We start from the raw sequence: 13,135 nt of genomic DNA on the forward strand, positions 1-13,135 counted from the left end.
GGTGGCGTGTTCTGCATATGTCTGTTATGTCTAATTGGTTTATAGTACTACTCAAGACCTCTATTTCCTTGTTCTTCTATCAGGTTGTTCTGTACATCACTGAATGTGGAATATTGAAGTCTCCAACTATTACTGTAGGACTTATTTCAAGTCTGTCAATTGTTCTTTCATATATTTGGAGGCTGTGTTATCAAGTATGACAAGAGAATCCACCACACGAAGTGGTTGAGAGTCTGCCTGCCAATGCAGGGGACACAGGTTTCGATCCCTGAGCTGGGAGGATCCCACATACCACAGAGCCACGACTACTGAGCCTGTGGTCTAGAGCCCATGTGCCACAACTATTGAGCCCACATGCCACAGCTACTGAAGCCTGCACACCTAGAACCTGTGCTCCACAACAAGAGAAAAGCCACTGCAATGAGAAGCCTGCACACCCCAACAAAGAGTAGCCCCTGCTTGGCACAATTAGAGAAAGCATGTGTGCAGCAGCAAAGACCCAATGCAGCCAATAAATAAATAGATAAAATTAAAAAGAAAAAAAAAAAGAGAAGCCACCATAATGAGAAGCCTGCTCGCCACAACTAGAGAAAAGCTTGCGCACAGCAACAAAGACCCAAATCAGCCAAATATATGTATATATACATATACACAAATAAATAAATAAATAAATAAATAAATAAATAAATTACTACCTCACTTATATAGTGGACACAAGCTATTGCATTTACTTTGACATATGAGTGTGGTTTGGATAAATGAGAGAAAAAGAAGATAATTTGTACAGAATTTCAGTTAGCAAACTAAGGGAGTGAGAAAATTCCCAGCAATAACAATGTTAAATATAAATTTGATGAAAGGGAAACGAATTGTGGAATCACATTAAATTCAAGACTGTATATTACTTAAAATAGATGTCTCATGCTTACAATGACCAAGTACTTTATTACCAGTTGAAAGTTTGATTTCTTTTTGATAAAAACTGAAAGTAATTAACTTAAGGAAAAAGGCCATCATGAAGAAAAAAAAAACTTGTGTAACCAAATCTATGTACTGGTCTATTATTTCACCAAATGCACAGGAAGAGTTAGGACCCCAGGAATAGGGAATAGGCAGGTTTAGAAGATTAAATTTAGTTATTTTTAGACACTGAAGCAATAGGGAATTATGTTTCCTCATTTAAAAATTATTATATTTTCTTATTTTGAAGTATTATGTCTGCATAGAATACTTGAAATTTTTAAATTTATATTAAAAAATAAATTCATATTCCACCAAAAAAAGGAATAGGCACTGTTAACACCCATACATATTCTTCCAGTTCTTTAAATGAACAGATTTGCTTTTGTTGTTCAGACGGCATCTCTCTGGCAAATGCCAATAAATTTGGAGTGACAGTATTTAAAATACAGCTGGTTTCTTGTTATGACAGCACAGCTCATGTTATCAACTGGTCCAATCATTGAAAAACTAGGAGCTAGATAAGGCACACTTTAGAGCATTTATCTTAAAATAATGGTTGTATTTCTTAAAGTTCCCCCCAGCCAAACTTGTGCAGGTATTTTTCTTCAGCAGTAAGAATATTGCAGAGGTTTTAGAATGTACCCTAGTTTTCTTGCCAGTGATTGTATTTGGGCATTCTTGATTTGTTTGTCTTCCATGTCCTCCCCTCTGGGATGTCTCTTATCTGAGTATCATTGCCATGGGAGCTCAAGTCTGAGGACTAGGAGCATCCTTGACCCTTCCTTCCCTCTCAACCATTGAATTATGTGTATCAGCAAGTCCTGGGTATTCCATCTCCAGATTAGTGCTTGTATCCATTCACTTCTCACTCAGGCTACTATTACCTCTTTTTATCTTTTGTCATAGCCTTGTTTTGAATTTAAGTTTCAATTTCTCTTCTCATTTATTCATTTTCCACATAACAGCATAAATAATTTCCTTTAAAGGTAATTAGATGTGAAAATGAAAGTTTTTGCTAAAGACTGCATGGTGACAGATATTCATGTGGGAGTTGTGAAGCAGTAAACTAGGGATTTTTTTTTGAGTTAAAGTAGAAACTGTTTAGTTAACTGTTAAATTCCTCAGTTAACTTCAGTTGTATGATAGGGTTAGGAAAATGTGTGAACAGGATATTTTTGGAGAGAGCTATTTCCTTAATTATTCTTTCAAGTCATTGATTATTGTTTAAAAAAATAAAAATGAAACACTATTATAATCAGCTGGGTGAGAGATAACAGATGTCTGATGCTTCATTTCCAGAGAATGGAGTGAAGTTTGCAGACGTGACCAAAGTCTCGTACCAGAAAGTAATGGGCAAAAGTTCGCACCAAAAGTAACAGAACAAAGGGAGATGTGGTAACAGTCACGTCCTCATGAGGGAAGTCTAAGCCTTCCAATCAAATACTAACAAAGTACATATTGTAACCTCATTGGTAGGCGACATTCGGGGAAAGCGTGTGAACCCTGTAGTACTCAGCCAGTGAGGAACCAGGGGAGGGATTTGCGGACTAGGAAATAAAAGGATTGTCCTAATCATTTTGTGTGTGCCTGTCCGTCCAGCAGACACCCATTCTTGCAAGAACGTTATTAAAGTCTTGCTTCGCTGTACTCTGGGCTTCCAAGTACATTCTTTGGTAATCAGAAAAGTGGGCTTTATTTCTCAAAAACTGCATATCATTTTTCCTTAAATAATTAAATGAAAGCTTTTTTAAAAAAAGATATGTTTCCCTAACAATATGTTGGTTTCCAAGTAAAAGAAAGAAAGAAAGAAAAAAAAAAGAGCCTAGGTATTTCTTACTATTTTTTTGTCAAAGATTGCAATCAAAGCAGGTCCAAAGAGTGAATACTGCTTCATACTTTAGTTTTATGTTCATGAAAGATGATTATTAATGGAGAACAGAAATCTCTAGGAGTGGATAAACATCCAGACTGAAATGAGCTATCACTTCATGTTCTTAGCTCCAAATTTGCAAAATCTCAGGTACTCTAACAGGGTAATATGCAAAGAAAATGAAAGCACAGAGAACATGTAAATATTCTTAAGTATTCTAGCCTTCTTACATGTGTTACCTTATGGTGTTCACACAAGAACATTTTTCTTTTCATACAATTGAAAAAATTGATATCAATGTATTTAAAAGAATTTTCTAAGGGCAAAATTTCAAATTCATTTTCCGATTTCAGCTCAAGAGATGTTTTTATATATTTCAGGTGCTTTGATTTAAAAGTGAATTTTATCTTTGTATTTTGTATATAAAATATTTGCTTAATATTATTTAAATGAGATTTAAATCAGCTTAATTTTAAGATAATTACCATTTTTTGACAATTAATAATTTCCAGGGTCCATAATGAAAACTTTCTATTCCTATTAGTGAATGTTAAAAGAAGGAGAGGAAACAAAGAAGAAAGGGAGAAAAGAAAGAAGAAAAAGACATAGAAAAGAAAAAAAAGAAAAAATTTTCAAAAGGAATGAAAGGAGGAAAGGAGGAAGAAAGATAAAAGACTAGAAAATGAAAAAGAAGCTTAAATAAAAATACCTTTCTATAAATAAAACATCAGTACTGCCACCATCCCTCTCCCTCAAATAAGTACCTACCTTTTATGTTCCACAAAAAGGTATTCATTTATCCACATCAATTGTTTTCCTAGGGATGTAATATATAGTCTGATTCAACCAGGTTGTCCAGATTTTAAACTCTTCTGTATAAACTCCTATAGGATAAATAGTGTATTTATTTATTTATTTATTTATTTATTTATTTTTGGCTATGTTGGGTCTTCATGCTGTGCACAGGCTTTCTCTAGTTGCAGAGAGCAGGAGCTACTCTTCATTGTGGTGCAGGGGCTTCTCAGTGTGTTGGCTTCTCTTGTTGCTGAGCATGGGCTCTAGGCTCACAGGCTTTAGTAGTTGCAGCGTGTCAGCTCAGTAGCTGTGGCTCTCGGGCTCTAGAGTGTAGGCTCGGTAGTTGTGGTGCATGGGCTTAGTTGCTTCGAGGCATGTAGGATCTTCCTGGATCAGGGATCAAACCCCAGTCCCCTGCATTGGCAGGCAGATTCTTAACCACTGTGCCACCAGGGAAATCCCTATTTTAAAAAATTTTGATGCCTTCTATACAGTAAGGCACTGAGCCAGGCATTAATGAAATGGTAAATATTTCTTTCAGAATAATAAGGTTTTTAAAAATAAACAATAGTAATCGTATTATGGTTAAGGACTGTTCAAAAGCACTGACTATAAACCACCTACATGATTCACCCTTGGGCACTTAGATCCTGTTTTTGATTCCTCACCAGCTCTTTTGAATTTTGAATCACCGGCAAATGTGCCTATAGATTTGCACAATCATGTTGACTTTCATTCCAAGTTTTAGAAGTTGAAAACCTGTAACATTTCCCTTGGTTCAACAGCCAGTCATTTTGGCACACATAATTATTTCCTGAAGGAAAAAGTAGGAAAAAAATCAATTAAACTACAGTCAATAGAGAAAGCATGAATAGTATCAAGTATGATTGACTGGAAAATAGATTTTTGCCCACCCACTTTTGGGGATTAAAAGGCAATTCTATTAGCAGAATGAGAATGAAATTAATTCATAATTTGTGTATTTCCTGGAATGCAGGCAAGGTTTTGAGCTATGAGTTGCAGAGAACAAAGCTTATGAATACTGCCCCCTCATAATTAGGGGAGACAAATATATAATATTTTTAAGTGTTTATAACTAATTGAAAAATTAAAAGCCTGTTGTTTGAATCTCTTCACTATCTGGTTCTAATTCCTTTTCTTTGAGGTTGTCCTTACAACCTGCACTTCATTTCTGTGAGATTACTTACCATCACCATGTCTTACTTTATTATGTTGTTACTTTTATCCTCCTGTGCTTTTCATTCACAGTGTTGCCTTAGCCTTGAATAACATTCCCTTCCTTCTTCATCCTCTAAATTTTACGTATCTTTTAATGATCAATCATATTTCTACCGCAAAAACAAAGCTTTTAACCAGTCATAATTTCTGCCACCTCTAAGACTCATAACACTCAGGTGCCACTTAGCAAAGAATGAACTGTCCATGTCCTAGTCACGTGTGAACAGCCCCATATCTTTTATGTGCCTGGAAGCTTCTTAAGGTGGCTGTGATATTCATTGTTGAATCTCCTGTCATATAGCACTTTAGTTACAGTTGAATGATTGGACTAAATACCCATAAGGTAGAGCATGTCATACTTTTCATTGCTAATTTTTTAGCCTGCCATCTATGAGCCTAAAATTAAGTAAAAATTTGTTTTAGGAAACTGAATAATATGTCCAGCTAAGATGGGAAAACAAAGTCACATCAGCAGGCATGATTTGAAAAAGACTTATCATGGACTAATTTCAATATATAAAACATCATATTATATATATCTTTAATTCATTACTATACTTTGTTCCAGAGCAAGAGTTGCCAATCCTGAATAATTATAATCTGGCAAGAATATTTGATGACTCAGGATAATTGGATTCTAATCTCAGCTGTACAAGTATATAGTCATGTGCTAAAAGGTATAAAATGACATCAAATATACATCCCAATTTATGATTGGAGAGGGGATATTTACTCACTATTATTGGTAAGAAGGAGTCATTTGGACAAAGTAATTCCATTACATGGATACTGATAGACTGGTCGGTAAAGTACCATTCTAGAGCTGCAAAACACACTGAAAATACTCCAAAAGATCAATTTAATATGTTAAAACCAAAAAAGGATGCAAAATGTGGACACATTGTCCAGAGGAGTTATTATAGTTAATTCAGCTTCAAGTACCATGTTCTACAATAAGAAGAAATATCATGGGGATGAGAATTGAGAAAAACACTTACTGAGCAACACTATCAATTCCTGTCTCAGATGCTTTGCATGATAGTAACAACTAACACATTATTGTGGGCCAAGCAGGTTCTAAGCACCTAGCATATATTTATTTTTTAAAACAACTTTATAAAATAAAAATAATATGTTAAAAGACATAATAGAGATATAAACGGAAAAACCCAGAATATGAGAAATTACAATCAGGAGCCATTTTTCCCTATTAAATAAATGTCTAAGAAAAAAAACGAAAGGAAGTAAAGAAAATGTACAGATTAAGAGGTTCAAGAGACACTTCAAGCAATGCAATTGTGGTTTTTGTTTTGATTCTAACAAATCAAATGGAAAAAAAAACATTTTAATGCTGATGGGATAAATGATATTAAGAGGTTATTGCCACCAGGACATGGAAGCAACCTAAATGCCCATCAACAGATGAATGGATAAAGAACATGTGACACATATATACAATGTAATACTACTCAGCCATAAAAAAGAATGAAATTGAGTTATTTGTAGTGAGGTGGATGGACCTAGAGTCTGTCATACTGAGTGAGTAAACCAGAAAGAGAGAAACAAATACCATATGCTAACAGATATATGTGGAATCTAAAAAATGGTATGATGAACCCAATGGCAGGGCAAGAATAAAGATGCAGATGTAGAGAACTGACTTGAGGACACGGGGGTGGGGGGAGCTGGGACGACGTGAGAGAGTATCATTGACGTATATACACTACCAAATGTAAAACAGATAGCTAGTGGGAAGCTGCTGCATAACATAGGGAAATCAACACGATGATTGGTGATGATCCAGAGGGGTGGGATAGGGAGGGTGGGAGGGAGGTTCAAGAGGGAGGGGATGTGGGGATTTATGTATACATACAGTTGATTCACTTTGTTGTACAGCAGAAACTGGCACAAGAGTGTAAAGAAATAATACTCCAATAAAAAACAAAAACAAAAAACAAAGGGAAATAAAAGAGGATGACTTCTAAGGTATTGTGCAGGGTAACGAGTACATGATTGTAGTAACAATAATAGGCTTCCTTGTGAAATAAAATTTATGACAACAACAGCAAAAAGAGGTTATTGCCAATTTTGTTTTAGCAACTGTGGTAGATAGAATTCTAAAATGGTCCCAAGAGACACTCTTGGTGGGAATGTAAAATGGTGCAGCTGCTTTGAAAAACAGTGACAGTTTCTCTAAATATTAAACAAAGAATTGCCATGTGACTCAGCAATTCTACTCCTAGGTATATATGAAATGAAAACATATACTGTACCCACACTCACCGCAAAAAAAGAAATGATACTTATGTGACATGATGGAGGTGGAAATCATTTTGCAATATATGTGTATTAAATCAACCCATTGTACACCTTAAACTTATGCAATGTCATATGTCAGTTGTATCTCAATAAAGATGGAAAAAAATAAAAAATAAAATGGCCCAAAGATTGCTGTCCTGTGTAATTTGCTCTCCTTCAGTGTGATTTGAACCTGTAAATATGATGGGATATCATTCCCATGAGCAAGTTATATTATATGATAAGATGAAGGGATTTTGAAGACTAAAGAAAAACCTGCAATCAGTTGATTTTGAATTAATGAAAAGAGAGATTATCCCAGGTAGCTCTGACTTAATCAGATATGAAAACTTAAGAAGGGGACTGAGCTTTTTCTGAAGAGAGAGATAACCCCTATTGTCTTTGAAGAACTAAGCTTCCATATCTTGAGAGGATGTACAAGAGTGAATCATGAGCAAGGAAATGCAGGGGCCCTGTAGGAGCTTAGAGCAGCCCTACATAAGAGGAAGTAAGAAAGATGTGACCTCAGACCTATACCCGCAACTAACTGAATTGAAGACCTTCAGATCCAAAAAGTTGCACAGTCTGGCCAACAGCTAAACTGTAACCTGTGAGATCCTGAATAGAAGACTGAGTTAAGCTGTGCCTAGACTTCCAACTCACAGAAACTCTGAGGCCATAAATTGTGATTTTAAACTACTAGTTGTGTGACAATTTGTTACATATTAAGAGAAAATGAGCACAGGATTTATAGTGACATTGTGATTGTGTTAAGCCCTTAATCACATACTAAAATATTTAAATATTAAATGGTGTGAGAGCTGGTACTTGCTTTAATATAATCTAGTTTGGGAAAATGATGATGGTGGAGACATATTAACTTTTAATAAAATGATGTCAATGTTTTACTGGAGGTTTTTCATAGGAAGACATGGAATAAATGCTAATTTTATATTTGAGTGTTTCTTAAATTAAAAATAATTTTATAATATGACATATATGACTGGTCAGTTTAATTTACTGATGTTGAGCTACAGTGTGGAACTTATCTTGATATTAAAAGGAATTAAAGATCAACTTTTTTCTGGAAGTGAAAATAATAAATAAAAACTCCATATTCACCCCGAAAGTTCAGGTCAATCACTGTCATCATGAAAGTAAGGATCCCAGTGAATCCAAATGCTAGCATAAGACAATAACATTCTGTTACATGGCGAATTCAGGGCAAATTCTGAAACATAGAACTGTTTTTTCAGGAATTTTAGAACTCTGTGATTATTCACTTTATAAACATTTGTATATTTTATTTTTATTACAGAGAAAATTCTATGTCCATTTTACCATTAGAATTTTTGATTAATTTATGTATAATCTTTTCCTTTTAATATATTTTAAATTTAATCTTTATTTTATAATTTTAGTTTATAACCTACTTTATGACTAAAATTTATGATTAATTGAAAATAAAAAATATTTACAGTACAAAACCAAAGAATTGCTACTGTTATTGAATGTGTTGGATTATATTGTAATTGTCTTGGTTTGCTAATTATTTGGTGATTTTTTGATAACTTAAAATGATTTATTAAAGTTTCTATATATTATATATAAATAAATATAATATACAGAATATATTATTTATATATATATTTTATATTTTATAAATATATGAATAATATATAATGTATATATAATTAGTAATATATTAAAAGTATTATGTATTAGTGTATAAAATATATAATTTATATTTTATATACAGAATAATATATACAAAAGTGAATGAAAAATTATCCGCACTCTGGCTGTAGAATTTATTTTAATTAACTTTTAGAAAAGACAAATATATCATTTTTCAACATAATCTCCTTGCTTTTCAGTACACTTTGTCCATCTGTCAACAAACTTTTGTATTCCCTCATTAAAAAATGTTTTAGGCTGAGCTGTGAGCCACAAATGCACTGCTGTCTTCACGTCTTCATCAGAAGTGAATCTTCGTCCACATAGGGCTGCTTTCAGGGGACCAAACAGGTGAAAGTCCGATGGAGAAAGATAAGGACTCTAGGGAGGATGCTTTAACATCTCAAAATGAAGTTTTTGCAGAGTGTCGACAGTGTGGGCAGAAGTGTGCGGACGTGCATTGTCATGCAAGATCACAACACCCTTGGATAGCAGTCCTCTGCATTTAATCCATGGATGTGGATGGGCGTCCAGTTCCTTCTTAATGGCTAACACTTGTGCAACCGTCCTTGAATTTCTCCATCCATTCATAGACACTTCTTCATGACAAAACCCTTTCTCCATACTGTGCACAGTCTTTGATAAATAACGGCACCACGTACACCCTCAGACCACAGAAAATGAATCACTGCACGCTGCCTTCTTTCATGCAAATCACAAATGGGGCATCCATTTTTGCTCGCACCACAGTTACAAATGAACTGATGTAACACATTCACACCTGCACAGCAATGACTAGGGAGAGGGTAGCCTTGAACAGAAAGCGCTGATAAGACAGTGCGGCCAACAGAAGTTTTAATATAACTGGAGTGCGGATAATTTTTGACTTACCCTCATATATCAGGTATTGTCACATATATTATTCATTTTAATGACTCACTAAAACAAATAAAAGAACATTTATAGAAGTTTGATTATATACCAGTCACGGTACTGGGAATATCGCCTTGTTATTCCACTTTTACATATGCTATATTGTATTTTCCTGGCTTTGATATTTTGGACAGGAATCAGCATCAGTTTAACAGCATAGATCTCTGATTAATGATGCGTATCTAGAATTTATGCCATAACACTCCCTTGGGTCAGAGTTTGCAGGAACGATCTCTTTATAGAGGAGTAAAGAGGGAACTTCCAGATACGAGGATGAGTCAGCAAAGATGGCCCTGAAGACCACTGGGAGATCATCAGGGCTACCACTTCCCACCATACGCCCAGAGCATAGAGAAACCGGCAGTGTTGGGCAACGGCGAATAAGGCTGTTTCCTCCTTGATTTCTGAGTGTGGCACTACCTCCTCAGCTTCAGCAGGCCAGGCTGCCCACCCCCCGAGCCTCAGAGACAAGGCTGTCACTCAGAGCAGAGGAGGCAGGGCCTCCACCTAAGGCCCTGGGGATGACATCGCTGCCCCAGTGGGCTCAGAGGGCAGAGCATCCAGTCAAAGAGGATTATTCTCAAGCCTTAAGAGCTAATGGAATTTGCCTCACTAGGATTTGGATGGCATGGGACCCATCACCCCTGTATTCTTTCTGATTTTTCCATTTTGGAATGGGATGTCTATCTTGAGCCTGTCCCATCCATGTATTACAGAGGCACATAACTTGGATGGTTTCAGTTTCACAGCTACAGAGAAATTTTTGCCTTGGGATGAATCACACCTAGAGTCTCACCATACCTGATTTTGATAAGATTTTAGACTTAGAATTGATGATAGATGCGTTGAGACTCTTGAGGCTGTTGCAACGGGATGGATGTATTTAACAGTGAGAAGGACATGACATTTGGGAGGCAGAGGATAGGAAATTATGGACTAAATTTTGTACCCACCAAATTCACATATTGAAGCCCTAACTTCAAATGTGACTGTATTTGGAAATAGGGGCTTTATCAAGATAATTAAGTTTAAGTGAGGGCATTGAGTTGGGCCCTAATCTTATAGGACTAGTGTCCTTTAGAAAAGGACAAGACAGAGAGCACTCTCTCTTTTCCCGCACACAGAAAAAAAGTAATATGAGGACACAGTGAAAAGGCAGCCATCTGTAAGCCAGCAAGAGAGATCTCAGCAGACATCTACCCTCTGACACCTTGATCTTGGATTTCCAAGAACTGTGAGAATATAAATGTCTCTTGTTTAAGCCATGAGGTATTTTGTTATGGCAGCCTGGGAAGACTAATACAACTTGCTTTGGGGATGAACTGGGGGAATCATTATGGTCTATACTAGTCATAGAATTGAAGAGGTCTTACTTCTGAGGACCTGACTTCTCTTTCAATAATTGAAGTCCAATCATTAAACATAGTCAGAAGTAAAAATTACATTATCTGAACTTAGAAAAATCATATTAGAAGCAAAGATAATAAAAGCATAGAACATCAATTTCTGATTATTTTTACTATTATCTATGCATGAAGTTATTTCCCTCTATTGTATCTATGTAATAGAAATACTGTGTAGTGGTGTACTACTACACGTCTTTTTAATTCTGGCATTCAGTGATGTGACATTGGTAGCTTGAAATCAGCCACAATAGACATATTTGCATCATAGAAACCACTCAATATTACAAATCTACCTGAACGATTACAATTAAAAAGTCTGACCATATCAGATTTTGCCATTCATGTGGAGTAACTGTAACTGTTCTACATTAATGGTGGGTATAGTACAACTTCTTTGGAAAATGTTACATTTTATTGAAGTTAAACATATTTTCATTTAAAAAAAACCAGCTTGAGGTAGAATTTATAACCAAAAAACTTGTATTTAATGCATGCAATCTTATGAGTTTGGACATATGTAAACACCCATGATACCATCACCACATCCAAGGTGATAGACATACCCTTCAGCTTCCAGATCACACGTTAAGTGTTCTTACCACAGAAAAGAGGATGAGACACAAATACATATTTTCTATATGACCTAGCAATTCTACTAGGCATTTCCTCAACATATTAGAAAATAAAAGTCCACAGAAAGACTTTAACAGAAATATTGATGCCAGTTTTATTTATAGTAGCAAAATATATGAAACAACTCAATGGTCTAATGATAAACAAACTTTTATATATCCACACAATGAAATACCAATGAAGGCCAGCGCTTGTGATTCAGTGCAGAGCCCGGGGTCCTGCAGCCCTGCTGGTGGTTCCCTTTGTACACAGGTCTGCAGAGCCTTCCCCACCCTCCTTACCTCCACTGCCCACTCTCCAGCTGGGCTAGGGCTGAAAGGGCCTTGTGAGGAGTCTCAGGAGTTGCCCTCATGCCTGGCAATGCAGGGATGTGAACCTGGGGGTCGGAAGTCTGAAGCGTCTCATCTACTTCTTAAGGCCACTGCAAGTGAAAGATGTAAAATGTAATAACATTTTCTGGCCATGAGATATGACTTTTGTTAAACAATAAGACGGTATGGGTGGGTGGAGGTTCACATTGAAAGAGAGTCAATATTCTATATAATGAATGTAGCAATGCATCCAGGATTTGGGTTTTTGTTTACTGATGGCCTGGTGGATTGTTTAGAAAACATAGTTTAAGAGAAATGGGCTAGCAGCTGTTGGATTTTCACTCAGAAGCATGTTCATTTATATAGATGCCACTTTATACTTGATCAAAATTAAGTGTGAGATTTCTTCTATGAAAAAAAAAAAAAACCACCATGCAGCAATAAAAAAAAAAATGGACTGCCAGTCTATGCAACCATATGGATGAAACTCAAAAATGTTATGCTGAACAAAAGACATCAGACTCACAAAGAATGCATGCCATGTGTTTCCATTTATATAAAATTCTAAAGCCAGCAAAACTCATCTGCAGTGATAGGAGTTTGGTGGCGGCCTGATTCCATGGAGTAGATTAGGGAACATTTTGAGGAAATGGAAATGTTTTTTATTTCAAGTCATATTTTATATCTTGACCTTCCTAAGGAACAAAAGTAAATGTCACTTAACTATGATAGTGCAATCCCTATCTCACACAAATTTTTTGGTTTCCCTGTGCATATAAGTGTTATGTTTCTACTATATTGTAGTCTACTAAGTTTGCAATAGTTATGTCTAAAAAATGTACATATCTTAATTTAAAAATATTGTTTGCTGAAAAATGCTCACCATCTTCTTGTAGCAGGAATCGGCAGCAGCAGACAGGACACCAAGGCTATAAGCAGGAAACAATGTTTATTGTACCAGCACAGGCTCAGCGGATTCATAACTAAAGGCTGAGCCCCGAACACAGCAG

The 13,135-nt window shown here is 35.7% G+C and overlaps 1 protein-coding gene across 1 annotated transcript; it reads right to left on the reverse strand.

Moving 5' to 3' along the window:
- Positions 1-1,352: 1,352 nt before the first annotated feature.
- KLRF2 (killer cell lectin like receptor F2) lies at positions 1,353-12,166 on the reverse strand. The gene is given in 6 exon segments (XM_057704136.1): positions 1,353-1,491; positions 3,602-3,717; positions 4,297-4,442; positions 8,288-8,368; positions 10,577-10,635; positions 12,096-12,166. Coding segments are annotated over 6 exon segments (612 nt in total).
- Positions 12,167-13,135: the final 969 nt, after the last annotated feature.

Source organism: Hippopotamus amphibius, chromosome 12, assembly GCF_030028045.1.
Source record: "Hippopotamus amphibius kiboko isolate mHipAmp2 chromosome 12, mHipAmp2.hap2, whole genome shotgun sequence".
In the NCBI taxonomy this organism is placed as follows: domain Eukaryota; kingdom Metazoa; phylum Chordata; class Mammalia; order Artiodactyla; family Hippopotamidae; genus Hippopotamus; species Hippopotamus amphibius.